The following is a 26659-nucleotide window of genomic DNA, read 5'->3' on the forward strand; positions in this document are numbered from 1 at the left end:
TGTATGCAAAAACCCATAATAACAAAAATCATCCAAAGCTGTGCATTTGTCACTTGAAGTAGAACAAAAAACACCCCAAAACAGTTATCAGTTTGCAACACAATAAAAGCTCTGGGCTTTATTTGATTTTTATTTTAACCACAATGAAAATACAAAGAGCTGGTGGCAATCAGTGTTTGTGATGGGATTTGAATACCAGTATTTGATCCTGTGGCCAACCCTACACTCTCCAGGCTGCACCAGCCCAACAGGAAGGTGTCTGGTGCTCAAAGAAGGCACCACAAAGCACATCCCACCTGTTTTTCCCTGAACTCCACATCCTGGGAGTCCCACTGCCGGCAATCCCTGCGGTACCAAACCCTGACACCGCGCCCACAGAACGCCTCAGGTGAGGGTGGCCCGGCCCATCCCATCCCCGCCAGCCCACATCACCTCTTACCCTCCATAAAGATTCAAGTTTGACCAAGTCCTGTTGATTTAATCATTTTTTAATAAAGCCATCGTTACTGAGTACACCAAGATTGCCAGTTAAGCTCTCTATATGTCGCTGGAGGTAACAGCGCTGTGATCGACAGCGGAACGGAAAAAAAATAAAACGAAACCAAACCAAAAAACAAACCCCAACCGAAACGAGGTAGGTTAAAACCAGCAACACAGACCTTGTTATGCGACACCCCAACACCACAGGCGGCCATGCTTGCAGCTACTGAGAAAGAAAACCCCAGATACGCACTGAGAACAGAAATCAACTGAGCAAGGTTTATAAGGACACGATTCAACCTGAACTAAACACACACACACGGTTCGGCACAGATGTTGTCTTTCACTGTATGTTGGGTAATTCCTAGGGAGTGAGGGGGTGGAAAACGAGTAGATTCAGACCCTTGGCCGAAGAAACCACACATATATATATTTTTTTAAGCTCTTTACAAGCCCAATCCAGAACACGGGGGACAGGCAGCTTGTTCCACGGTCCCCATCCCTGTGCCGGCTGCTCCCGCACGCCAGTGCCCGGCTCTGGACTGGGGGGAATGAACACCCACAACCTTCAGCAGCAGGGTCCGGTGCCCACAGCATCCCGGGAGCCTCTGTGGTCACAAATCCCCCTCAGGGGCGAGCACAGGGCTCCTCTGACCGCTCCTCTGTCCTCTCCTCCTCTGATCCCCTGTCACGGTGCCCATGGCCAAGCCCCAGGGCAGGCGGGCACCTCTGGAGCAACAAGAAATGGCACCTCTGTCCCTATCAAGACACACCATTAAGTGAAGATCCATATAGAAATATGGATTGACAGACTTGACAAAAATGGTAGCTGATTTTTATTAGTCTAAGGCTAGTAGTTTAGCCATTTAAAATCCATTTCCCAAAAGAGGGGAAAAAAACCTATTATTTTTTCTCTTCTTTAAAAATCCGTTAAGCCGTTGCTGCCAAAAGCAACATGTAAATGTTGGTGAAGGCAAAAGATTTCTAAAATTACCCAGCTATATGGTTATGGCCTTCATCACAAAGATAAAAGGTACATTTATTGTGCTGTCTCTCACCAGATTTAATTGGTAACTTTACAACATACTATATATTTGATGCTAGCAGGCAGAATTAAAAACAGACTTTTTGACACTGTTTCTTTCCCCGTTCTTACAAAGTAGGGGACAAAGAAAAAGTAAAACTAAAAAATAAAATAAAATAAAATAAAGGAAAACTCATAACCCACTATAACACAGCGTAATCAGGAGACCTCGGGGGGTTCCAAGCGTGAAAAGTCCATCCCTGGCTGCAGTCCCTGCCCCGGGGCTGGCGGTGCCGGGGGAGCGTGGGCAGGGGGTTCCTCGGCGCCCTCCACCTGCCTCTACAGTGTTAGTCCACGTGTTTAATGTCCTTTAAATTAGAAATAATGCCATGGCGGTGAGTGCCAAGTGCTCCTCTGTTACCAGTTCATCATGGAGTTTCTGTTGAGGGTCATGAAAAACACTTGGCTGCTTCCTCCGGATCTCACCGATGCAAAAAATACCTGTTTGGAAGGAAAAAAACACCTATTAATACTCAGGGGATGGAGCTAACCCATGCCAGACTGGGATTAAATTGAGCCACTCATTAGTAAATGCAGTAATTAAACCCCATTCTCCCTCACTACCAAACAGTTTGGAATGCCTTGAAAATACCAGGTTTATCACATTTTACTGCCACAGCATCATTTATTATGAAGTACTAACAAAGAACTGCTGTCAGTGGTTTGGATCTTGCTAAACATTTACCATTTGGTCAATATCTGCCTCAGTCTGAAATGGCTTTTTTTTGGAAAAGTGAGTCCTGGTATTTCAGCTATTCCTGAAAGTAAAGCCCAGAAAAAACTACTTCCCTTCAACATGCTCAAAGTGCACAAACATATCAGGATTCTGTATGAAGAACAGGGATTTTGGTGCTTCTGGAATGATCCACCAGCATTTGATTCCAAGGGAATTAAAAAATTAATTAAAATTTGCAAATATTGAAGGGAACTATCTAAAGCCTCTGTCCTTAATAAAACCAAAAATTACTTAATCTTACCAGTTTAATCAGTTCTCCAGAAAGAGAACCATCTGAGCTTAGTATTTCAAACCCATCAGTGATCAGCTGGTTCCAGGATTTTAAAAAGATCACGGTGTTTTTTCCAGCTTTGTTAGAATGAGATTATACTAAAATTAACTCAAATGCAGCTTCTTGGACAGCTTCTCATAACATACTCAACTGCAAAGTTAGGATACATTTTCCTGCAGAGCCTCAGCCCACCTCCATGCCCCAGGAAGGGCAGAGCTCGGCTAATGAGCAGCTGTTCACTACAGTGATCATGGCCTCAAAGCTCATTTACTGCACATTATTAAATCCTGCTCTGGGGACACAGCAACTGGTTTCTTCACTGGTTTTGTGATCATGTCCATTATGAAAGATCTCCCTGCTGCTTGGTCCTGACTTGTCTTAGTGACACCTTGTGAGGGGAGGGAACACCACCTGCAGAAAGACCTTGGCATTCAAGCATCTCTTCCACACAAAAATGCCTTTTCCTCCAGCAATTTCTCCTCATTCCCTGCCCCTCTTGCAAAACCTGTGGCAGGAGGCATCTGCATGACAGCCATGCAACTCTGGAGACCCTCCAGAGCAGCATTTATCACTGCTGTCCACAGAAATGGATGAGGCTGTGAGAGGAAAATAATTTAAATCGAAAGATGCATCAAAATGTTTCTGCATCAGAGCTCAAATCAGGGTCACTTACACACCCTTGCTAATATTCCACTTTCAGAGTTCACCTGGCAGCCTCAATTTAATGTTCAATGAAAGAACTGGGAGAAAGTCAAGCCAAGTCAACGCAGATCTCAGCTGGATGGAGAAGAGATCTTGCAGGCTGAGGTCTCCATCCACTGGAGAAAATTAACTGGGAATAGGCTTAAGGGCACTGCTTATTAAACAGAACCTTCAGATTAATTATTAATCTCAAGACAAACCAGACCTAAGCTCTAAAAGCTCCTTGTAGCTCGCAGCACAGATAGAAGCTTTGAAGTGGACTTACCTTATCATTTCTTTCACATAGAAACTTTAACCTTTGAGCTCTCTTGTGCATAAATACTCCATCCAAATGTCCTGTCTCCACTGACCGGATTTCAATCGCTTTCTCTCCCCAGCCCATTATTTGATTGGAATGAATGTAGGCTGTCAAAAGGAAGCGTTTGGCAGGTGTTACAACTTGTGCTGAGTTAAATATTATGCAATGAGCAGAAAAGCTCTCATAAGCTGTTACTCAAAGCCTAAGCAGATCAATGGCAGAGCTCTGATGGCCTGCAGGGACAGCAGCCCTTTCAGAGCACTTTTCATCCAGGAATTGCTGAGAAATTTAAACAGAAGCAGCATCACAAGGTGAGGAGCTGGGCAGTGTTTTGCCTCCACGGGTTGTGGAGCTGAGCAACAGCAGAGCCAGAAGAGCAATTCAAGGGCTCCCATCTCCATACTCAGCCCCCCTCCACTCAACACAGTGCAACAGGTTGCATTATCTCACATTTATCTTACACTCAAAAAGTTCAAATCTTCAAGAAATTGCTTGTTTTTATTATGGAGGACCAAACCGGACAAATTAAGTAACTGCATCTCATGGCTGCCTGAGGGAAATCCCCTTCATCCCAAATGACTCCATCCCAGCATTCACAACTCCTCATCTTGCCTGTGGCTTGTGTTTTAAGCAGGTGGAGAGGAAGGGTGACCTACCCACGGAAGTAGGCATTTCCCCCCACTGGAGCACCACGTCCTTAGTGATCCGCCCGTAGGTGTTGACGTAGACACCCTCGTCCTCGTAGCACACCAGCATCTCCATCCCGTCCGTCTTGGGCAGGATGACAATGGCGTGGGGAGTGATATTGCCCTGAATCTGCAGGAACACAGACCCTGAGAGTCACAATTACCCTGAATGGAAAAAGGGGAAGGCAGCAGAGCACTGCAGGAAAAAGCCCAAACCGGCCCAAGAACAAAGCCCTCCCTGCATTCCCCACACAGGAATGGGTTTCAGAGATAAGCCTGAAGGGGAATAGACTGTCATGTTTACCCCAGCATCAAAGCAGTCTGACACAGCAAGGATAAACAGGTTCAGCAATTACAGACAGATCACAACATACACGCCCCCAAGACTGATGGCTGACACTTGGCTGCAGCACAAGTAAGTGACTGAGCCAATGAATCCATCACCAGTTCAAATCAAGGTAAATCAACTCAGAATTTTACAGGCAGCCCTAGGGAGGAAATATCCTACTTTTTAGCAATCACCCTCTAGTTCCAAGGGCAGCTGCATTGACTTTCCACCCATGTCTGCCCTTCCATAGCTAAGACAACACAAAACCATCCCAAACTGCCCCAGTATTTCTCCCTCTGCTCTTGCTAGCTCTCACAGAGGAGACTGTTGCTTGGATCAGATTCAACAATTCCTGCATTTGTTTAGTGACACAGTTTCTCCTTGACCAGTTTACTGTGGGCCAACAGTATAGATGGAGTTTAAATGACCCAACAAGAAAATCCTACAGAGAACTCCATTACTGCTCCATGCAGTGTACAGACAGATTGTCCTTTCTGTGGGACATAAAAAACCTTTGCTTTAAACTTCACTGCTCCTGCACGAGGACAGAAACAGCCTGTGCAGATGAGCATGAAGTATGTGAGAGCCCTGAGCCCTCTTTAAGTGAGTGCAGCACTGGGGAATGTCACACCATCACTGGTCCCCACCGTGAGCCCCCCAGACCCCACTGGTGACCCCTCCTCAGGCAGCAGCACTGCCCTGTACTCACGTGAGATGGTATATAGATATCATAGGAGTTCCCAGAATCTACATCAATCACATGGAAACCAGTGTGGGATCCAAAGATAACCTTCAGCCTCTGACCTTCCTCTACAGTGAGATCCACGAGCAACGGCTTGTGCTGGAGATCTGCAAAAGACTTTTATAATCCCTTCCATGAGCATCACAGAAAACCAGCAAATCCCCATTGCAGCAGCCTGATATGCTTTTGAAATCATATTTGTTTGACTGTGTTTCCTACTAAATACATGGTTATTTATACTGCTGCCTCTCTGTTCCCCTCAGAGGGTATTTAGTCATCCCAGCAGATAAGTGCCCACCCGTGCCAAGCCCAGCTCTCTCTCACAGCAGCCTGAGGCCAACACAAGGATTTGGTCTCTGAAGGAAGGAGACAGCTCAATTTTACATGAGTGTGTGCTCAGTCTCTCTCAGCAGAGATCTGTGACCACCCACCTCCTGTGTTGGCAGGGATCACTGCTCTGCTTTGGGCAGCTGAAATGAGCCAGTTTAGCACAGACCTACTTTCCCTGCTCCACCTAACCTGCTGCAGCAAGGCTGGGACCAACCCCAGCCAGGTCCAGATCAAGCACCATGGCTTGGGTGCTCAGGATAGTGACACAAACACCTGTGGGAAGCTGGATCCCAGAGCATTTGATGCTGCTGAGCTCTCCATGTCACTGAACCCATTTACTCTGGCTTCTGTTCAGAAAAAGCAAATGTGACCTAATACTGCCTAAGTCCATGTGTGTTGGAAAGATGTACAATGAGATTACTCAGCATGAACATCTCCACGAGGCATTGCCCTTGTGACTCTTCTGCACAGAGCATGGGATGAAAAGTGCTCTGAAGGAATAAGCACAAAATGCCCACTGACAGGTTGGAGAGGAGGAAGGTCTCACTGAGGAAACCAAGGCAGGTGAAAAGAGAGGAGAAAAGAGAAAGAGTGGGTCACTCTCCCAAACTTTTTGTCTTGAAACAGAATCCAAATTGCAGAAGGGGAGAGGACCTTGCAAAATGAAAACAGAAAATCATGCCAGCCTATTTTTGTACTGTATGTTAAAAATTAGAGGGAAAAAACCCCACCAAACACAAAAACCTCACAAAAAAATCTCACCAAAATCCCCAACTCAGTTTTATTCATGTGCATTAGATCAGCTTTCTGAAAATTCCTCATGTAAAGCCTGCTAGCATAAACTAATAATAACACTTCATTGTTGGCTGCAAGCAGAACATTTCCAATCTCTTCAGGATCCCATCTCCCATGCCTGCCAGGCATCCTGAGCAGCTCAGCTACATAAGCAAGATGCTTTTCTGCTCTGCAGAGTACAGAAACCTCATGTATTTACAATTACAGAGTGTGAAAGACAAACATACCTTAAATGCCATAAACTTGTGATATGGTTTAGGAGCCCAAGCGTAGATCTCTACAGCGTTCTTTAAGGCAATCACCAAGAACTTGATTCTTTCATATTTCACTAAAATTAAAACAAACCCAATTTTAGAAACATTCACTTTCTTCCTACAAATCTCCAGAACAGCTTCTCAGGCCATCCCTCTGTTGATTCTCATTACACAGAGCCCACCTAATGCATAAAGATGAATTCCAAATTTACTCGTGGTATGGTCTTTTAATATCAAATTGTCAGGTCAGACCTAAGGCCAGAGAACAAAACCACATCTCTTCAGACATTTATTTCCACTCACCAACTTTGTAGTGGATGCATCCCTCCAGGTCCCCCACTGTGATCCAGCCCTGCTTCTTCTCCACCTCAGGGTCGTTGTGTAAAATCCTGTTTCTCAGCCAGGACAGGTAGTACACACGCAGCTTGTTCTTCTTTCCTGTTGGCAAAGGAAATGTCCTTGTCAGAGCAGAGCACGCTTGCATGGACCATCTTGAGGTTTCAGTACTTATTTTCAGTCACATGATGATAGAATTTAAGGCCATTTCATGATAAAAGTAATATAAATAGTAACTGAAAATAGTAATTTAGTTGTTTTGGGATTTTTCCTTGGGAAGAAATATATGGAAAGTGAAGCCCAGAGCTCTGTCTTGCAGGCTGCAGGCAGACACTGGAAAAGGCAGGCTTTTGCTTCCCACAGGCTGGAAATATTCCTTTTCCTATAAATCAGTGTCCACAGAGGGACAGTGGGACTCAGTGGGGCAGTGATCCCAAAGCTCCTACAGCTCAAAGCTTATCCAACCACTCAGCTACTGGGTTTCTTTCCTTCCCTCTCCTTCATACAACATTAATTCCACCCTGGAGATGAGGCAGGAGCTCCTTGGCCTGCGACAGGCACTGCTGTCAGCCAGCAAGCCTGGGCTCTGCAATGCTGAGGGGCTGCCAAGTTTCTGCACTGCTGCCTGCTCTTGGATGGCTGTGACAGGGCTGCAGAATCCCTGTGGCTGCAAAACCCCCATGACAGGGACAGGACAGAGCTCACACTGAGCCTGGTGAGATGAGACCCAAAGGACAGACCCTGTCTGCTCACAGGTTTCCTCAAATCCCCAGGACTCATTCTCAGCTTCATCCTGGAGTTTGGTGCTATTCCCATTCCAGCTGTACTAAACCCCTCATCCCTACAGCTGGATCCCAAAACCACAGGGGAGCTGCAGAGCAGGTAAAGGATGGAGCAGTGAGTTTGGAGCTCTGGCTGGATGGGACGAGCAGGAATTTGCAGGTGAATGCAGAGCGAGGCCAGAAAGGAAACAGAAGGATGCTATCCAACAATTTCCTCATGAGCACTTCTCTTGCTGCCCTCTGTGAGCTTTGTTGGACAGGTATCAGCAGGAGAAGGCTCTGCCCTGGCTGTCACCCATGTGCTCCTCAGGCTGCTCTGCAGGAGGATGCTGGATGCTCTCCTCAGAGACTGGACTAGAGAAGTTTTGGGGGTTTTTTCCCAGAAATCACCCCATGAGCTTGGTATGAGCACACTGGAGCTCCCAGATAAAAACAGGGACAGTGAAAAGCCTGTCACAATGCTTGGGACAGCCCAGGCACATCTGTGGTCTGAACTGGAAATCTAGAGCCATGGATTACAGCTCCCTCAGCCAGAACCAAACAGACCCAAGCACAGCTCTCTGTCCCCTCAAGCTGTGACTGCCTCCTCTGCTGGGCCACCTGCCTGCATCCTGCACCTCCCCTTCCCTGCTCAAGGAGACTGAAGTGCAGTCAGCAGGTGAAGGAAGCAAACTCAATTGAAAGCAGATTAAACTGATTTGATTCCAGAATAAACCAGGTCCAGCTCCCCTGGGAGCTTCCCTCTGACACCAGTGAGCAGGTTCTGTCTGAGCTGGAGCCACTCAGGGCTTGCACAAGGCCCAGCAGGTGAGTGACGGGGTGAAAGCACGAGAGAGCACCTGATATTGTCACGAGGACGTTGAGGCCCTCCAGGACGTCCATCTGCTGGAAGCGCCGCCGGTTGATGAGGTTGTAGACCTTGCCCTGCCCGCTGCGGTCCAGCAGCATCAGGCCATTCTCCGTGCCCACCAGCAGATTCACACCTGGAGAAGAGAACAGAGAGCCATGGGCGCCAGGAGCCAAGGACAACACCCCGAGCTCGTCTCTGCTGCCACCAGAAGTGTGACCTATCCAGGGACAGGAAGGGTCACTCTACAGCGCAGGGGATGTGACCCTTGGGGCATGGAGAAGTGTAGCCACGATATTTTCTGAAAAATCCCTTTGCTAGGATTTTTCCTCCTGAGAAGCTGAGAGGCCTCGGGAACAAAATGTAAACATTGGTTATCTGCTGCTGTGGAATGCAACAGGTGCATCTGGGATTGGCCTCATGTGGTTGTTTTTAATTAATGGCCAATCACAGCCCAGCTGTCCAGACTGTCTGGCCAGTCACAGGATTTTGTTATCATTCCGTTCTTTCTCCTTGCTTGCTAGCCTTCTGATGAAATCCCTGCTTCTATTCTTTTGGTAGAGTTTTAATATTATATATATATCACAAAATAATAAATCAGCCTTCTGAAACATGGAGTCAGATCCTCATCTCTTCCCTCTTCCTGGGACCCCTGTGAACACCACCTCAGAGAAGGGGCCGAGCGGAGGCAGGGGCACATTCCCACCCATTCCCACCCATTCCCAGCCCCTGGGAGCCACGGGGAGTGCCCAGGGCCTACCCCAGAGAGCAGCACAGAGGATCTCGGAGTTGAAGCGCTTCTTGTACTTGCGGATCTCGGGGGTGTCGCTGTGCGGGCGGATGTTGGTGGGGTTCACGTTCACCACCGAGATCTTGCGCGCCTCGTTCAGCTTGGCCTGCTCCTGCCTCAGCAGCTCGCTGGTGAACAGGGCTGGAAAGGCAACACAGGGAGGGGTGATGGGTTAAATGCTCTATCACCTCTTTTTTGGGATAGAATGACAATATTTGGTTTATTTCTCCATGGAGGAGTCATCGCTGTGTTACAAGGTATTAGTTTGCCCGAGCAGACAGCAGGGTGGATTTCTGCTGCTCCCCGTTTCCTCCCAGATCTTTCTGGGGGCATTTTGCTGGAGAGGAGAAGAAATTGGATGGGAGCTGGAGAGGGCAAGGATACACACACCAGCTATGTCTGGATGTCTGGAGTCATTGAAATGTGAGAAGTTCACTGGGGTTATTCAGGCTCCTTGACATGCTCTCCCTCCCATCTCAAACTGGCCTCATTGGCTCTTACGATTAGCAGATGACTCTTCATCCTCATCTTCATCTTCATCGGTAGGTGAGGTCTGATACACTCTGGTGTCCACAAAGGGGGTGAAAGAGGCTTTGGTGCTACTTCCCATACCATACTAGAAAATGAACAGCAAGAGAGGGCTCAGTGCACAGAAATAACAGCTGTGTACATACATCTAAGACTTTCTAATTAGCAAATGGTGCCTGCCTCTGCAGTGCCCTTTTTGAGCCCTCTATGAACATCTGCTCCTCCTTCCCATAACTAATCAGAAGCAAATATTAAATTGGATTTCTGAGTGTTTGTGAGCGACAGAAAATGGGAGGAGCAGGCCCTGGCTCCGCTCTCCCCTCACAGGCAGAAGCACAGCCATGAGGACAGTCAGCAGAGAAGCCACAGGGCCAGAGGCAGAAGCCAAGGCAGGTAAAATCCATCACAGAATCATTTAGACTGGAGCAGACCTTTAAGATCATCAATCCACCTGGTAACTTCTCTGCATGTCACACACACGCCTTAAACCTTCTCTGGGACGTCAGGCAGGCGAGGGTTTGCTTTTCCCACTTTCCCATTCCTGCTGAGGTTGGCAGGATGGTGCTGGGAGTCCCTGTGAGGCCTGGGGCAGCTGGCACAGCTTTAAATTATCCCCAGCATTTCAAGAGGGACTGCAGAAAGGGGCATTTCTAAGTTAACAAAACTTAACCTGAAGGTATGGCAGGAAATGTCAGAGCCAATACTATGCTGAGGGAATCTGGGGATGAACAAACTGCAGTGTCACACTGCTTTCTTTTTAAAACCATTGCTTTAAGGCAGAAAACGAGGCTAAGACCTCCTTCCAAGCAAAAGGAAATCCTTGTCTTTGGAGTCAAAGGGATGTGAATTTCCCCTTCTTTGAGCAGCTTATCCTCCCTACGCCTGCATTTACCCAGGACATGCTTTATGGATGAGCTCAGTTTAGAGCTGCAGCAGCAGCAAACCCAGCTCACTCTGCAGCACCACTACAGCTCACGTTTTTCTCCTCTGGGACATTCATTGTCCTTCTTGTGACATAAATCTTCCTCAGCTTTCACCCAGTCACCCATCCCAGGCTGCTCCCTGTCCCTGTGTGACATTCCTGCCTGGGGAGGTGTGCCATGGGGAACACCACCACCAGCCTGGCACATCCCCACTGAAACCAGGCTGTGCCTGTCCTCCAGTGAACCATAAAGTGATTCAAGGGCACAACAAACCAGGTGCAGGAGCAGCTTCGTGGCTCGTGACTTTCCCCAGCACTTTGGGGCTGGCATCCATGGGTGAGCCAGCATCCATGCCAAAATCAGGCTGTGCATCCTGCTTCCCTCCCAGCCCTGTTCCCTGACAGCCTGGCTGTTTCCATAGAAACAGGATGGATTTCTAAGCAGAAGATGGTAACTGAAGGAGTTAACAGCCTGCAGCAGGGAAGGCTGTGGGCACAGACACCTCTGCTTTGTGCTTGTCTCCTATCCAAGGAATACACAGATTCTTTCCCTGTGCTGAATGTCTTTTCCATAAAACAATGGCAATTTAAGGAAGAGAAGATTTCAGATTTTGCAGGGATTTCCAGCTGAGAGCCAGGTGCTTTCCAGCAAATGAATTACAAAGAAACCCCTCATCCCAATGCACCGAGCATTTTTCCTTGCTCAGATGCAGTTATTCTCCTCAGAAGATGACATTTTAATAGCATCCAAGGCTGATATTTAAATATTAAGACTTCATCTTCCCCCAGGTCCTGTTCAACAGCCTATAAACCTGTGTGGTGGCTTACAAAGAGCATCAAGCTGCAGGCTGAAGTCGTGCTTGCATGAGTCACCTGGAAACCCTTGAACAAAATCCCTAAGTTTCCACTCACACCCACTCCCTGCTCAGTCAACTCTAAAAATACAATTTTAGAAATGGAGAAGATCTTTTTGGTTGATATTCTATAAATGAATACATTTAAACTCAATCCTAGGCTGCATTTCAGCCCCAGGATGACTGTGGAAGGTGTTACTTTCAGGATCGACTCTCTCATTCCTGCTTTTTATGCCAATGAGGAAACAGATAAAAACTTGAGGTCAAGTCAGGCACCATCTGTTCTTACGTTTTATCAATGCCCAATTCCAAGAAATTTTTATTTTTATACTGCTAGTAAAAGTAGATGATAGAGTGAGAACACCATTTCTATGAAAGAACATAGGATGGCAGAACTTTTGATGTACAACCTACCAAATGAAACAACAACATTAAATACAATAGCTTAATTAGCACCAAATGGGTTGAGGTCTCATGGGAAAAATGAACTGTTTGGCTCACACAGCTAAGGATGGTAAGCTGGACACATCAATTCCCTTGGTTTATTTGTCACATCTTGTACTAAGGCTTTTTACACTTTATTCAATTTTAGTGTTCAGTCATGTGCCCATAAAACACCTACCAGAGAGAAACATTTTGCCATGACAGGAAACACATGATTTTAGAAGTGTGCAGGCTTCTTCTACTCTGAAGAACAATGTGGAATTTTGCTGGCTTTGGTTTTTGGTAACTTTTCAGCCATGACAATTATCAGAGGTTGCACAGATGGAAGCTGGGCCCAGTTGAAGCTAATGGCATCACTGGCTCTCACCACTTCCTTTTATATCCAAGTGTCAAAAAAAATGGGGCTTTCTTACCAGTTGGCAGCACTGGTGTCACACCACCAGAACTCCAGCTAGTGGGCTTGAAAGACCTAATAAATCCTTCTCCCATCAGCCACAGACCCCTACAGCAGCAACCCATCCGATTCCCTCGCATTTCCACTACGCTCACCCACGGGGACCAGAAACAGAGCGAGGGAAGAGCCAAGAAAGGCAGGGAGGAAAGCAGGAGAGCCCATCAGGGGGCAGAGATGTTAATCCTTGATTTACAAGCAGTGCAAAGGAGACAGAGGAGCCCCCCACACGTACTTCAGGCACCGAGTCCATGTCCTGCGCATGCGTGGAGACTCGCCCCAGGGCCTCGGTCGGCGTGCCCGCCGGCGAGTGGCTTTGCTGCACCAGGTCAGGCAGGTTGATGTGACCTGCAAAGCCATTGCTGGCTGCGTGGCCAGAACGCTTTTTTTCACCAGAGGTCTGCAGAGACACAAGGCATGAGGAAGAAAGAGAAGGGAGGGGGGAGGGAAGAGAAAAGAGAAGGGGAAAAATCCAAACCAAACGAAGTTGTCGGCAGTCCCGCGGCTCCCAGAGCAAGCGCAGGAGAAGGACCCTCTCTGTTCCATCCCCATGCAGCCTGGCAAGCAGCAAACCAACCCCCCCCACTCCAGAGAATTAGACAGGATTAATGACAAAGTCAGTGCAGAGTAATTAGCCACGAAACAGCGAGAGAGGCCTGGTCACTGTTGGTTGGAGACGAGGAACTCAGGGCAGATTCTGTGCTTGCCCCCATGGGTGCAAACCCCATGGCCAGCTCTCCTCCCACACAGCCACTGGTGACACTGAGCCCTCAGCCAGCCCTAGCCTGGACAGCTTTGCACAGCTATGGCAAAGAGCAGCCTGACTGCAAGTGCCAGCACAGCCCTGTCCATGTTTCTGCGACCCAAACCAGCAGTGAACAGCAGCAGCAGGGCGGGAGGGGCAGAACCACCAGCAGCTCGCCCTGCACAGGAGGTTCCTTGGGTTTCCACAGGGCTCCCCTTCCTTTCCATCCCCTCCCTGTGCAAGGCAGGCACTGGGAAGTTTCTCCCTTCCTAATTTATTTTGCCATTTTGATGGATCTCACCTACCTGGAGCACATCAATGAGATTGTTACAGAGATTTACCCATTTACTGGGACTCGGGGAAACTTTAACTGGGCTCACCAAGCCTGACTAGTCCTGATGACATTCATCTTTTGATTGCTCATTATCCTCACCTTTGACCACACCTTGCCATCCCACCAAAGAGTGAAAAGCTCTTTGCCCAAAGCCCTCTGACCTCTGTGAGCTCATCCTCTGATGATATGGTGTGGGGGGAAAACAGTAAGCACCCAGCACAAGGCTGCAGTTTGGATTTCTTATCATGCTTTCTCCTCCCAGTGGGGTTTCCCAGCTGCTTCTCTTGCCCATGCCTTTCAAACCCTTCTGCACCCCAATTCTCATCCCAATTCCCATCCAGCCCTGCTGGCACAGCACAGGCTTTACTGTTGTGATGCTGAACACAAGCTCATTTCAGGAACAGCTGCCTGTTACACAGAGCCTTGTTCTCCCACTCACCCACAGCACCCTCCCTGATTTAGGGGTGTGCAGAGCTGTGGGGATCCCTGCTCTGAACAGCTCCATCCCACTGAGGGATGGGGTGGACTGTATTATTACCCCCTCCAAAACTAATGGAGAAAGGCAACAAACATCCTGTAACTTCTTTTGCTAACTCATTCCTCTCTTTCAAACTTGCATTTATATTTTTCATTCATATGTGAATACATTAGATAAATGGAATTAAGAATTAAAATGCAGCTCAAGTCTTGTGTGATCTAAACATCCCTCCCCTACAATTGCAGACTCCAAGCTCCCCTCCTTCCTTCTCCTCTTCCACCTCCCTGATGTGCTGGTGGCAGAGTCACTCCCCTGTTCCATAACCATGAGGACCTCCTGCCCTCTCACCAGAGGTCCAGCTCCCCATCTGCACTTCCACCAGCATCACCAGAACGTTCCAGCAGCTGCCAAGTCGAGAAACACCGAGGGAGATCTTCCACAGCCACTGCAGGTGCCTGCTCTGCCTCACTGCTGCAGAACCATCCCTCAGCCCTGCTCCCAGCACAGCCTCACCTCCACAGCCCTGGGATGGGGGCTCACATCCCTGTGGGATGCCCAGTGCCTCCCACAGCCCTGGGATGGGGGCTCACATCCCTCTGGGATGCCCAGTGCCTCCCACAAACTGGGATGGGGGCTCACATCGCTGTGGGATGCCCAGTGCCTCCACAGCCTGGGATGGGGGCTCACATCCCTCTGGGATGCCCAGTGCCTCCCACAGCCTGGGATGGGGGCTCACATCCCTCTGGGATGCCCAGTGCCTCCCACAGCCTGGGATGAGGGCTCACGTCCCCCTGGGATGCCCAGTGCCTCCCACAGCACCAGCCTCTGCTGAAAGCCCCAAACCCTCTACAAACACTGCATAGCTCTATCAGTCCCAAGTGGCAGAGGCTGGGAAGAAGAGGGCAGACTTTGGGCCAGTTCCAAGTGAATTCACTGAACGCTGCAGATGGAAGGTAACTCCAGCTGCCCGGAGCAATGGTGGGGTTACAGCAGAGCCTTTGCAGGAGCCTCCTCCCCGCTGTGCCCTGGCACTGCCATTCACTGCTGTTTGTAGCTCTGAGAAACATTTGCACTTGTCACATTTGCTCCGAGTGTAAATTGCGCTAACGAGCACAATTTACTCCTCATTTTGTGTTCCGGACACACAGCACTGTTAGTTTTTGTGCTTACATGGGCAAAACCTCCTGAAGATGCTCCATGGAAGTGTTTGTTTTACAACTTACCTCCCTCACCATCAAAGTCCCTTCCCTTGAAATATTGCTAAACGTATCTGCGTGGGAAGTCTCGAGCCCGTGGCTTGTCACCATGCCCAGGTTGTACGGCTCGTTGCTTCCAGGAATTCCTGTGGGGCTGGGGACAGAGGGGAAAAGCATTAATGGTGAATATTCCCTTTGTTAAACTAGGTAAAAAAATCCTCTGGTACAGTATTATTACTTCAATAAGAGTAAAGCTCTGTATATCAGAGGAAGAAAAGTTAAAAAAATGTATCCATTTAGATTTATGGGGAAATGACAGACACCACCAGAAATACAGGGCCAGGGTCAGGTTGATAAAGGACAGATACCAAAGAGAGAGACCATTCTCTTCCTTATCCCGAGGTGTCCTGAGAGGAGCACTGATGAACAGGTAACAACGAGTGGCACTCCTGCTCTACTTTATATAATTTTTTCCTACCTAAAAAAGCTGTAGAAAACAAAAATTTATTCCCTTTAATTCCCACCTCAGCCCCTGAAAAGGAAACACCAGAGCATCTGATGGCAAATAACAAGGGAGGGGATGGGGTCTGGAGAAGATGTGAGCAGGACAAGTTGTGTCCTGTAGCTTTCTGCTGTTTCCCAGGTGAAAATTCAGCCCTAACCTGTGGTTTCACCTTGTAATCTCCACGATTCTATTTGAAGAAGGGGGCTGGAATTTATTAAATTTTAGGACTGCCTGAGATTGGATGTCACAGGTGCTGAGCAGCTCCCATTACTTCACTTGGCAGCCTGGCTGCTTAAATATAACTGGAACAAATCCACAAGCAAACAACCAACACCCCTGGATGATCAGACCTGTTACTGTGCATTTAAAACCCTCACAGACCAATTGCTTCCAGCAGTGTGAGGCAACACAACCTGGAACTCCTGTGCACACCAACAAGCCCCGAGGCTGGTGAGGGAGCCTGGTGGTCGAAAAGCCAAAACAACCTGGATTAATCATGGGATTACTGGTCCAGGGTGGGACCTGAGCCCTGGGGACCCTGAGGTGGGACTGGATCCTTGCCTGCATCCAATCAAACCTACAACTGGATGGGTATCACAAAGGCACTCCACACAGCAGCCCACCAGATTCCCTACAGCACCTTCCATGAGGGCAGCTAACACCTCCCTTTAGCTTTTCACCAAAGGATGAGAAAATAGCACAGTTATTATAGCTTTAAAATAAGAGAACAGGGCCAAAGGAGGTTATGTTAATTTTGAGACTGTACAGCCAGTGAATGAATGGCTGAGGCAGCCCTGGGGTCCCAAATTTCATCAGTGCACAGTTTCCGTGTCATCCTGCAAGAATTCCCTGGCCATGGGCAAGAGCTGGCTGGCACAGCTCAAGGAGAGGGAGCTGAGGGGAGTCATCAGAGTTTTCAGATGGAGAAATGGTATCTCCAGAGGTGGATGGAATAAACAATCCCTCCTATCCACTGGGACACAGAGCAAAAATTGATAGGTTGGTTTATCCTGCAGCAGGATAGAGCTGGAATGAAGAGCAGCCAAGTGCTCAGGGAGGATACCCAGGGAAGTTTAAACAAGGGTTACACAGAGATCACTCAGAAGGTGCAGCAGAAGACAAAATTATCTCTCTTGGTCCCACTTTCCAATGACAAACACTAAACACAGGAAAATAAATCTCTGTTAGAAAAAAACACCACACTCTGTTAGAAAAGTACATCGAGGCTGAACTGAAGCTAAGGTCCCTCTTGAGAAATAAGGGTTTAACTCAGAGGATTTGCTTTCCTTTTCCCCAGACATGGGGCAGTGCAGCTCTGCCTGCAGACACTCCTGCATCTCTGGGACACGAGGGAGACAGGACATTGTGGGACATGTGGCATTGGGCTGGCAGGGGCTGGGGGCATCCAGCTCACTGCTGTCATCCCACACATGTGGCTGCAAGGCATCCAGTGGGATATTCATCCACTGGGAAGTGCTGTGTCAAACCCAAGGTGTCTGAAGAAGGATGTCAGCACAAATTAACCACTCTTGATCAAACTCCTCTGCCATGAGCAGCTTGAGGCCCCTTCTGGCACGCCTGACTGCCCATCCCACTGCTGCACGTTCAGAGCCATCCCTCTGCCTCCTGACCTGCTCCAACCAACTCAAGAGCTCTGAGTTTAATTCTTCTGCTGGAAGGAAGCTTCAACCCAGGAGCTTGGCACTCTGAATAACATGGATCCAAGGAGACATGGTCTCCCTGCCACTTAGAGGGCTTCTGTGCTGCTCCATGCCCCATGAATCAGAGAATCAAAGAATTGTTTAGCTTTAGAGGAAAAGGACTCTAAATTCCTTGAGTCCAACCATTCACCCACCACCATCATATTCACTGCTAAACCATGTTCCTGAAGCCAGGTATGCCTGTGTCAACTACAACTCATTTAGCAGGAAAAATGGAAATGAACTGATTAAAACACAAATAATCCCCTGAAACTTTCCTACAGCTCCTCTGTGAATTCAGAGGGGCAGGATTCAGATCCTGCTGCCAGGCAGAGCCCTCCAGAAATGCCTCTGCAAAGCACTGGGTGGGAAACCTGAGCAGAGATATTCCAGGAACTCTCTCTGAATGGCAACAGCTCCCTGTGAGTGTTGAAGCTGTGCTGCCCTGATCTGGAGAGACTCAAAAGCACAAATGTCCCATGGGACACAACAGTCTGCTGATCTCTTCATTTCACCACTTCAACCCACCACAACTGACTGTGCCAAGGGCAGAAATCCAAGACAAAGATTCAGGATTATTGTAATCCTGGCTCTACCAGTTGGCACTGGGCAGGACACCAAGTACTGACACTTAAGCATGGCTTAATTTGGGGCAAGACCAGGCTCAAGAGCAGGCAGAATTTAACACATCCATCCCATGGGCAGGACGCATGGTGTGGATGAGGTCAGCTGTGCCCACTCTGGCCAAAAACCTGCCTGGCTCATCAGCAGGTATAGCTCCATCAGCTTTGAGCCAACATTCACTGAATATGCAGCAGAAATAGCTCAGTTTTCCCCATTAATTCTCTCTAGTTTGGAACAGGAAAAGCACTCATGTGAGTACATCACCCCTTGCAACCATGAGGCCATTCCCAGTGCCAGCCACCAAACATGGACACGCTTTGGCCATGTCCCTTATCACAGCTACTGCTCCTCCAGGCCAGGACACACCAGGGTTTCTCCTCCAGGCCAGGACACACTGGGGTTCCACCTCCATAAAAACACACACTGGGCTTTCATGGCTTGCCCCCCCCCAAAAGAAAGCGCTGCTCACATGAGCCGTGGGATGTCACTGACAGGCACGGTCCCGTCGTGCGTCTCGTTCTCCCCATCCTCCTCCTCCTCCTCGCTGCTCTCCGACTCCTCGCTGGAGGAGGAATAGTCTGTCACCTTCTTCAGGGGCCGGTTGGTTTCCTCGATGCGCAGCTCCCTCAGCTCTTTGGCTAAAGCCGTCAGGTCCTAAAGGGGATGGGGGCGAGGAAACAAGGAGGCGACGGCTGTTACACTCAGAGCGAGGAGAAGGTCACACACATCTCTCCAAAAGCCAATGCTAACAGCACGAGCAACGAGAAATAGCTTTACAGAGTCGTTACAAACATGAGACAAACGTAAGACAATGTTTGTAGCATGTAGCATTTATTAAACAAAACAAAACTGATTTACGCTCACTGAAAAGTCAATAGCCAACCTCTTCTTTTTCTCTTTGGAACGTGTATGTGCATATATATACACACACTTATATGTATATACACGACAAAATTATATTTGTTGGAAAAGGTGAAGTTCAGTCACCATCATAGTAAACTGGAAAACAACGTCACTTCAAAGATTGGCTCGGAGAATTTCTCCTGCAGGGTTTTCTCTTCTTTCAAACTTCTCAAAAGAGACCCCGTAATGGTATTTATTCTGTAATAAATGCATTTGGGAAGGAAGCAATGACAGCATCTCCCATGGAGTGGTGCAATCCCCACGTCAAGAGCTGCTTCCATGGTGAGTCTCCGCTGTCGGGCGGCTGCCGAGAGGCGGTGAGGAGCACGAGGAGAAGCGCCCAGCTCAGCCAGACTTTGGAGTCACAGCTCTGAGTCAGCCATACGATCAAAAATAATAATAATTAAAAAAAAAAAAAAATCCCTCAGCGGGACCCATTAAGCACTTTATGTGAAATGTGGCAGCCTACAAGCTAAGGGAGAAAGAAACTAAAAAAAAAACAAAAAAAAACCAACCAAAAAGCCTTGAAACAAGAAAAAAGATAGGAGCAGTCCCAAAGCCTAGTCATAATTTTTCAGTTTACCATGACTTTGATGAGGTCTCAGACCCGACAGTCATATAAAATAGACACTGCTATTTCAAAACAAGGAACATGGCAGGCACCGTGTAGAAAAGAGACTTTTTGTTATCTTACATGCTTTTATAGCAATGCAGGGGGAAGCAGTAGGGCAGAAAAGCATGAGAGCTCGAATTAGAATGGGTTAGAGAACTCTGTTGCACAAGACATGCACATGACGAACAAAGCATTGCAATTGTCAGTCTTACCATTTCTCCCTATATTAGTGACCGAGGTAGGCATCAGTGCATTCGGTCAGAGATAAAGGATCAGGGAGAAAGAAACTCATTGAAAAAGACTAAATTCCACAATTGTCTTACGGCCATACTCTCATTTACTGCATTTCCAGTTTACCGTTCCAGCAGGGCGGCTACGGCAATATTAATTATTGTGGCAAAAGGAGCTCCTAAAACCTATCCTGTCGACACATGAAGAGAAGGATGGAGAAGCTCTATGGCTGAGATGCAAACCCAGTTTGGTTTTTAATGGTGAGGGAGGAATTTTTTGTAAGCAATCTGTGCTTTGGTTTCTGATGACCCGCGCCTCCCGGCGGGCTCCCACCGGTGGCAGCCACACATTCTGCTCCCAGGTCTGCCCTGCCCAGGCTCTGACAGAGAGACTCCCCTGGATTTTGGAGAGTTGGAGAGCTTTGCATCAGACCCAGAAGTATAAGCATCCCAAAAAAGGCTTTTTTTGTTTTTTTTTTTTTTTTTTTTGATTTGTCAATCTCTGTTTCACAGCAGGTACCTGTGATGGGTTTTATATGGGTTGTTCAGCCTGGTGAAGACAAAGTCCCACAGGGAGACCTCAGAGCATCTTCCAGCACCTAAAGAGGCTCCAGTAGAGTTGGAGAGGGACTTTGGACAAGGGTATGGAGTGACAGGACAAAGGGGAATGGCTTCAAACTGACAGAGAGTAGGTTTAGATTAGATATTGGGAAGAAATTCCTTATTCAGGCTGTGGTGAGGCGCTGGCACAGGTGGCTCAGGGAAGCTGTGGCTGCCCTATCCCTGGAAATGTTCAAGGCCAGGATGGATGAGGCTTGCAGCAACCTGGGATAGTGGAAGGCGTCCCTGTTCATGGACTGGGTGGGGTGGAACAAGATGAACTTTAAGGTCCCTTCCAACCCAAACCATTCTCTGATTCTGTAGTTCTGCGTCCCTCCAAATGGTCTCTGTACCTTTAAAGAAAGGCTCTTTACCATGATTAAAGAGAGATTGTGGTATTTAAGAGCTCCTTTTCGATGCCAACATGTTTGAGATTGAAATAGAGTCAAATCTGCAGTCACGACAACTAATTATTTTAATTAGTGCTGTAGCAGCTTCTATGATACGACCGCTTCTTTTCCTAAATACGAATCAGTGACAATTTGAGCAGCTTAACAATGCCTTCCATTTAGAGTATCAAACATGCTCTTTATTGAGCACTTGCCTTGGAATTGAATTAGAGCCTCGCACTTTAAAAGGGATTTTAGGACTGTGTAAGAGCCTCTTAAAACTGCAGCTGGACTTCTGCAGTGCAGGACTAGCACTGATCTCCTTCCTGTCACAGCACTGGACTGTGAAAATTATTTCTTTTTTACACCTTCCACTTCTAATATGCTTCAAGGCACCCTATCAGCCTTTTTTGGCCATCACTAGAAGATAGTCAGGTACTTTAAAAATCAGCTTAATTACTTTTTAATAACTAATTTGAAAGTTATAAGAACAGTAATACTCCCAGACAATATCATCAGATAACTCATATTTCCTAGTTAAAGCTTTGCCTCGGGATGGTTAATTCTTTGATGCTATAATTTTGTTTAAGTAATGAGCACTTTGTAGGATTAAACAGCTTCACCAAGTTGCTCCTGGACCAAAAACAATCTGACAACCAGAGAGAAAGTGCTCTGTAGTTCCACACATGTTCCAAGTGTTATTACTGAGGGTGACATAATACATAAGTCAGCAGTGTCGGTGCTCTTTAATTACTTTTAATTACAAAGCCTTCTTGAGATTTAATATTTGCTGGAATCAAGTCAGATTGGTTTCCAAAATCACACTGCTCCTTGAGCTTGAATTCAGCACACATGCTGCCTATTTAGACACTGATTTATGTGCTTTTTTTCTTAACAAAGCACCTCATTAAACAAAATGTATTGCTCATATTTTATCCAAGAGAACAAGTTAACTAACCAGCACATCTTCCTTCTTTCATATCTTCTATTTTTGGAGGAAAGAGGCTGCTGAAACCAGTGCTTTCTGCTACAGCCCTGCAGTTACCAGTATCTGCAGTGTGCACAGCGATGCGTGTGTGAGGCAAGTTAAATGTTAAATCAGGAATGCTGGGTCTTGTCCCATGAATGTTTAAACATCCACCACTGCCAGATGCACATTTAAAATATTATCCTAAGTGAAAAAGGTGTACTTGAGGACTCTCATTTTTAAGAGGATGAATGAGGACCAGCACTGCCATCAACATCCGAGATGGCTCTGCTGACAGGATTTGCAGTGGATGCTGGTCCGTGAGAATGAACAACCCACTCCTGTTTTTCAAGTGCCTTGTTTTGAATTAGGCTTAGAACACATTTCAAAAAGCACTTGATGGTCCCACTGAAATCAGCAGGTGGCCAGGGGCTGTGGCTGAGAGCAGAATGTGGTGAGGGGTCCAGGCTGCCCGACCTCCTCCACCGGCGCGAGAAACCTCCGCTCTGGCTCCTTCTCCTTCCAACAGCAGCAGCACCACCTGCTCCCCCACGCGAGCACTGGGATGCCTCTGCCCTGGCCTCCATGCAAGTGGCGTGGCCAGCAGGTTTTGGGCAGCCCAGGGCTGAGCAGAGCACACCAGCAGTGCTGTCCCCTCCCGACACCGGAACGGCACCGGTTCGCTCTCCCGTCCGACCCGAGATCGCATCGCCACCTTTATCAACAGCACCAAGAAAACCCAGCTCGGAATTAAGCACTAACTAGTCAACCTTGCACAGGCATGACCCACTGAGAAAAGATATCACTAACCTCATCTATAGCTTTCTTATAGCTCTGTGGGTAAAGGAAGAATAATCAGCATCAGAGGAAACAGATCGGGACAGGAAAAAGCCAGAGGAAGGGCAAGCAGGTTAGAAATAAAATTAGAATTGTTAGCTCAACGCTGTGGAGTGTAGAGAAAAAAAACATCATCAACAAAACATTAATACACATTAAAATAGAGAAGCAGTAGAAATTCATATAGCTTTTAGGCCGACTCTGCAGTTTTAAGATACAAATGTCAACAGCATTAAACCAGGAGGAAACACTTCGGATGAGATTTTGCTCAGAATAATAGAAGGGGATTGTACAGAGACCACTACCAGGTGGGGTTTTAAGCTGGGAAGGCTGTCGGGGGCTGGTTGGTTCCCCAGCCTTCACGAGCAGAGCATCCCTGGGCGGGTGCTGCGGGGGACATGCAGCACGGAACACAACCATGTGCCATCGGCCACCGCCGCGCCCAAGCTAGCAAAGCCCTTAAGCGTCTGCTTCGCCTGGAAACACGGGCTTAAGAGCTTTCCCCTAGGCTTGGGCTCCTGGTAAAAACTCATGCACTCTCTTAAGCATTCAAATCTCCCAGGGGCTCTTGCTGTACTGCTGCTGTCCAGTCTCTCAGCTGGAGCAGCAGCAGTGCTAGCCTCGTTTCTGGGGTCCCCGCGGTTGTGCCACCGCACCAAAGGGAAACGCGGCCAAGCCAGCTGGCAGCATTCCCATGGGAAGGAATTGAGCACTCACAGCGGGTCGGCTCGGTCGTGTCACGTCCCTGTTGTCCTCCTGCTTGACCTTGGCGGGCTCATGGGAGAGCACAGGGGACCCTTCGGGCTTGGCATTCCCTGGTGAAAGGCAGGAGGAGAGAGTGGGAATTAAAACGCTGCCAAAATCCATCACTACATCCTGTCACGGGGCCTTCATCATCACTTTGCTTTTACTGTCTTCAAAAACCCTCCTGCTCCTTTCTGCTTCTCCACCAAGAGAAGCCATGATCCTGCCCAGCCTCCACCAACAGCCCTCTCACAGAGTTACTGCTCCTTTCCTACTAAAGAAACAAATTTACTTTGCAGAAGAGCAGGGCATATGATAAATGAAAAGCTCTGCAGCATCTGACATCGCTAGGACAATATTTGTCACAGGATTCCTCATTAGTAAAAGCAAAACCAAGCCTGAAATGACAATGGGTTACAAACTCCTTTTATTGAGTACCTAGAGGACTGATGGTTTCAACAACAGACACCATCATCTTATGGCCAAGTCATAAAATATTCAAGGCATGGAGGCAGCATTTGTCTTAAAGCTCTTCAGCCCTGGGGAATGGAATTGTGGGGCTGTGCCAGAATGCAGATGAGTGGGTGTACGAGCTGTGGCAACTCTACTACTCCACTGCCATCAAACAGGGGAATGGAATATCTTTAAGAGGGGCTCTAGGGTGAGAGGGAACAATTTGGCTACACACATAAATCTCATGTCAGCATGGCTGCCTGGTGAAAGCACTTGAGAGAAAGCTTCTTATAGGTTATGTCACTCCTCTGATTCTATCTCCGGCACAAAGATGAAGCCCCTCAAAAAAAAATATATCAATTAAAAGTGAAACACACTCCCAAAGAAACCACATCAGGAGAGGTGCACCTGAGTGGATGAAGACAGGAAGCACACTGCTTGTTTTCTCTGTTTACCCTAAAGCATAACTCCCATCTCCTTCTGCCAGGGCTACTTGGCAGTGAGATGCTGTGGCCATCTTACATCAGCCTCCAGGGAAATGGGGCTGTTGGCAACTCCGTCTGCATGGAGGCCAGCAGGTCACAAAAGCACATCAGAAATGATGGATCCTTTGATTTTTAAGTTTTTTAGAAAACAAGCATGAGATCACACGTCTCTTGCCCTCCCAAAGTGTGCCTGGGGCCGAGGGACGTGCCCAAGCTCACCTCTGACTCTGTTGCGCTCGCTGGAGCCAGCCTGGGAGCCAGGCTGGGACCCACCCTGGGAGCTGGGCTGGGAGCTGGGAGTGCTGGAGCTGGAGGAGCTGCCACTGCTGGTCCTCTGCAAGGGGCTCTCCACGATGGTCTCTGTCCTCCTCAGGTCTGGGTTGCTGCAGGAGGGCAGAACAGAGGGGCACCATCAGCCAGGGTCACACACACCCACCCACCCCAGGGCTCCAGACCCTGCCCACACTGACAGGGGTGGCTGCAAAGGCCCCCAGAGTCCTCCTCAGCTGGACGAGACAGGGCTGAGATCACCAACTTTGGGTGCCCTATGACCACATAACAACAAAAAAAAATTGCCTGGAGTAGCTCTCTGCTCTTATTTTATAAAATTTGGCAACCATTAAAAGATTCCTTGCTCTTGATCTGTAGATTTGCAAAGCTGGAGTTACCTAATTAGCCACCAAAATTCTTCGTAAATGCAGGAATTTGTGATGTGCTGTTAGACAAAGATTTCAGCAAAGCAAGGATCTCCAATTTGCAGCAAGGCTGCAGATCTCTTGTACCACTTAATTCACAGTCCCAAATTTTCATGGCTTCACTTCAAACTTGCATCAGATATCCACTTTTCCTCCTTGATTTCTCTCACCCTTGTGAACACAGATAAATCTAGAATAAAAAGTGCCCTTGATACACAAGGAGTGACTAATATCTCTCTGGGTATCAGATGCCTTTAGGAAATTAATTCTTATTTGGCATTGAAATGACATCAGAAGAGATGTTCATGCAGAGTTAGGCAATTTGGTTTTATACAGTGTTTCTGGAAGTGATCTTATTCAAAGGCCTCTTTAAAATGTATAGTAAATATTCCCTCATTTGTCACAACTGGGTGACAAATAAAAGATGGGATATTTTTGTAATATTTGTATTTATGCATGGGGAAAACCAAGAACCAATAGAAGAAACGGGGAAAAAGGAAAAATATTACATTAGTGTGAGAGAAATAAAGTATAAAATAATTTCAATGACAAGTTTAAGGGACACGTGGTAGCATCCTAATAATTTCCAATTTTCATCAAACTGAAGGCCTCCAGCTCAGGCTCTATGGCTGAAATCCTTAGCTAAATTAACTAATGAAGTATATTTGAAAATTTTGGCAACTGATGTATTTACCTGCACCAACCAGACTGAGGGTTAGGAAACACTGGGCAACCTTCAGTTTGAATCCCAGCTTTCCATTATCCTTTTTACTTTCAATACCATCACTTATAAAGATTACGCAGTCCAATATCCCTCTGCATTTTAAACTGTCCTTCAAGCAACAGCTAATTAAAATAGCAACATTTTCAAGAATTCAAAATGTTTCAGCTTTTGGCAAAGAAGAGCAACAAACCATGATATGCTTTTTCTCTAATTAAAAAAAAAAAAAAAGAAAAGAACAACAAAAAATTCTCTTCCTCCTGCTGCTGTCCCTGCAGTGACTTGGGGCTGCTGCCTGTGAGTTTGCTGAAGCACAGAGGGGCAGTGAGCTGGAAAGGGAGGCATTGCTCACACTGGTGACAGCACAGCCCATGAACATCCCCACAGTCACTTTTTGACCTCCCCCTCTGAGGACAAGGCAGGAGGAAGCAGCCAAGGAGCTCCCTCACGCAAGGCTAATTGGAACTTGCATTTCTCCCAGGATCTGCCTGTCTGAGGTCTGTTCTGTGAATCACAGACAGGCTCTCGCATGACTAAGCTGTGTTTTTAACATCCAGCTCTGAGCAGAGCCTGTCAGCCTCCCTGCTCGTTTTAGACATGCCCAGGGACAGCTGTGGCACGGCAGGGATGGGGCCACAGCAGTGGCACTGCACCTTCCCAGAGCTGGATCTGCCTGAGGTGAAGGCCCAGTCCTAGGAAGCTGAAAGAATTTAATCCTTGATCAACATCTAGAGAAGATCTCAGCTGGCTGCATGAGTGTCTGTCCTGCAGCACATTCCT

General features: G+C 47.6%; 1 protein-coding gene across 4 annotated transcripts in view; it reads right to left on the reverse strand.

The window, feature by feature from the left end:
* Positions 1-472: 472 nt before the first annotated feature.
* Positions 473-26659, reverse strand: part of TNIK (TRAF2 and NCK interacting kinase) — a 145420-nt gene continuing 119233 nt past the window's right edge. For 3 of the 4 annotated variants that reach the window (XM_058031364.1, XM_058031363.1, XM_058031365.1), the window contains 14 exons: positions 24683-24846; positions 23499-23596; positions 18712-18896; positions 15441-15567; positions 12896-13060; positions 9963-10077; positions 9432-9602; positions 8664-8807; positions 7010-7144; positions 6680-6780; positions 5295-5444; positions 4228-4387; positions 3539-3678; positions 473-2005 (listed from right to left, as the gene is read on the reverse strand). In XM_058031364.1, coding sequence (XP_057887347.1) covers positions 1922-2005; positions 3539-3678; positions 4228-4387; positions 5295-5444; positions 6680-6780; positions 7010-7144; positions 8664-8807; positions 9432-9602; positions 9963-10077; positions 12896-13060; positions 15441-15567; positions 18712-18896; positions 23499-23596; positions 24683-24846 — 1939 coding nt within the window. In that variant the 3' untranslated portion in view covers positions 473-1921. Of the gene's footprint in view, positions 2006-3538; positions 3679-4227; positions 4388-5294; positions 5445-6679; positions 6781-7009; positions 7145-8663; positions 8808-9431; positions 9603-9962; positions 10078-12895; positions 13061-15440; positions 15568-18711; positions 18897-19970; positions 19980-22754; positions 22779-23498; positions 23597-24682; positions 24847-26659 lie in introns of all 4 variants that reach the window. The other variant, XM_058031366.1, reaches the window with a different exon arrangement.

This window comes from Melospiza georgiana, chromosome 10, assembly GCF_028018845.1.
Source record: "Melospiza georgiana isolate bMelGeo1 chromosome 10, bMelGeo1.pri, whole genome shotgun sequence".
In the NCBI taxonomy this organism is placed as follows: domain Eukaryota; kingdom Metazoa; phylum Chordata; class Aves; order Passeriformes; family Passerellidae; genus Melospiza; species Melospiza georgiana.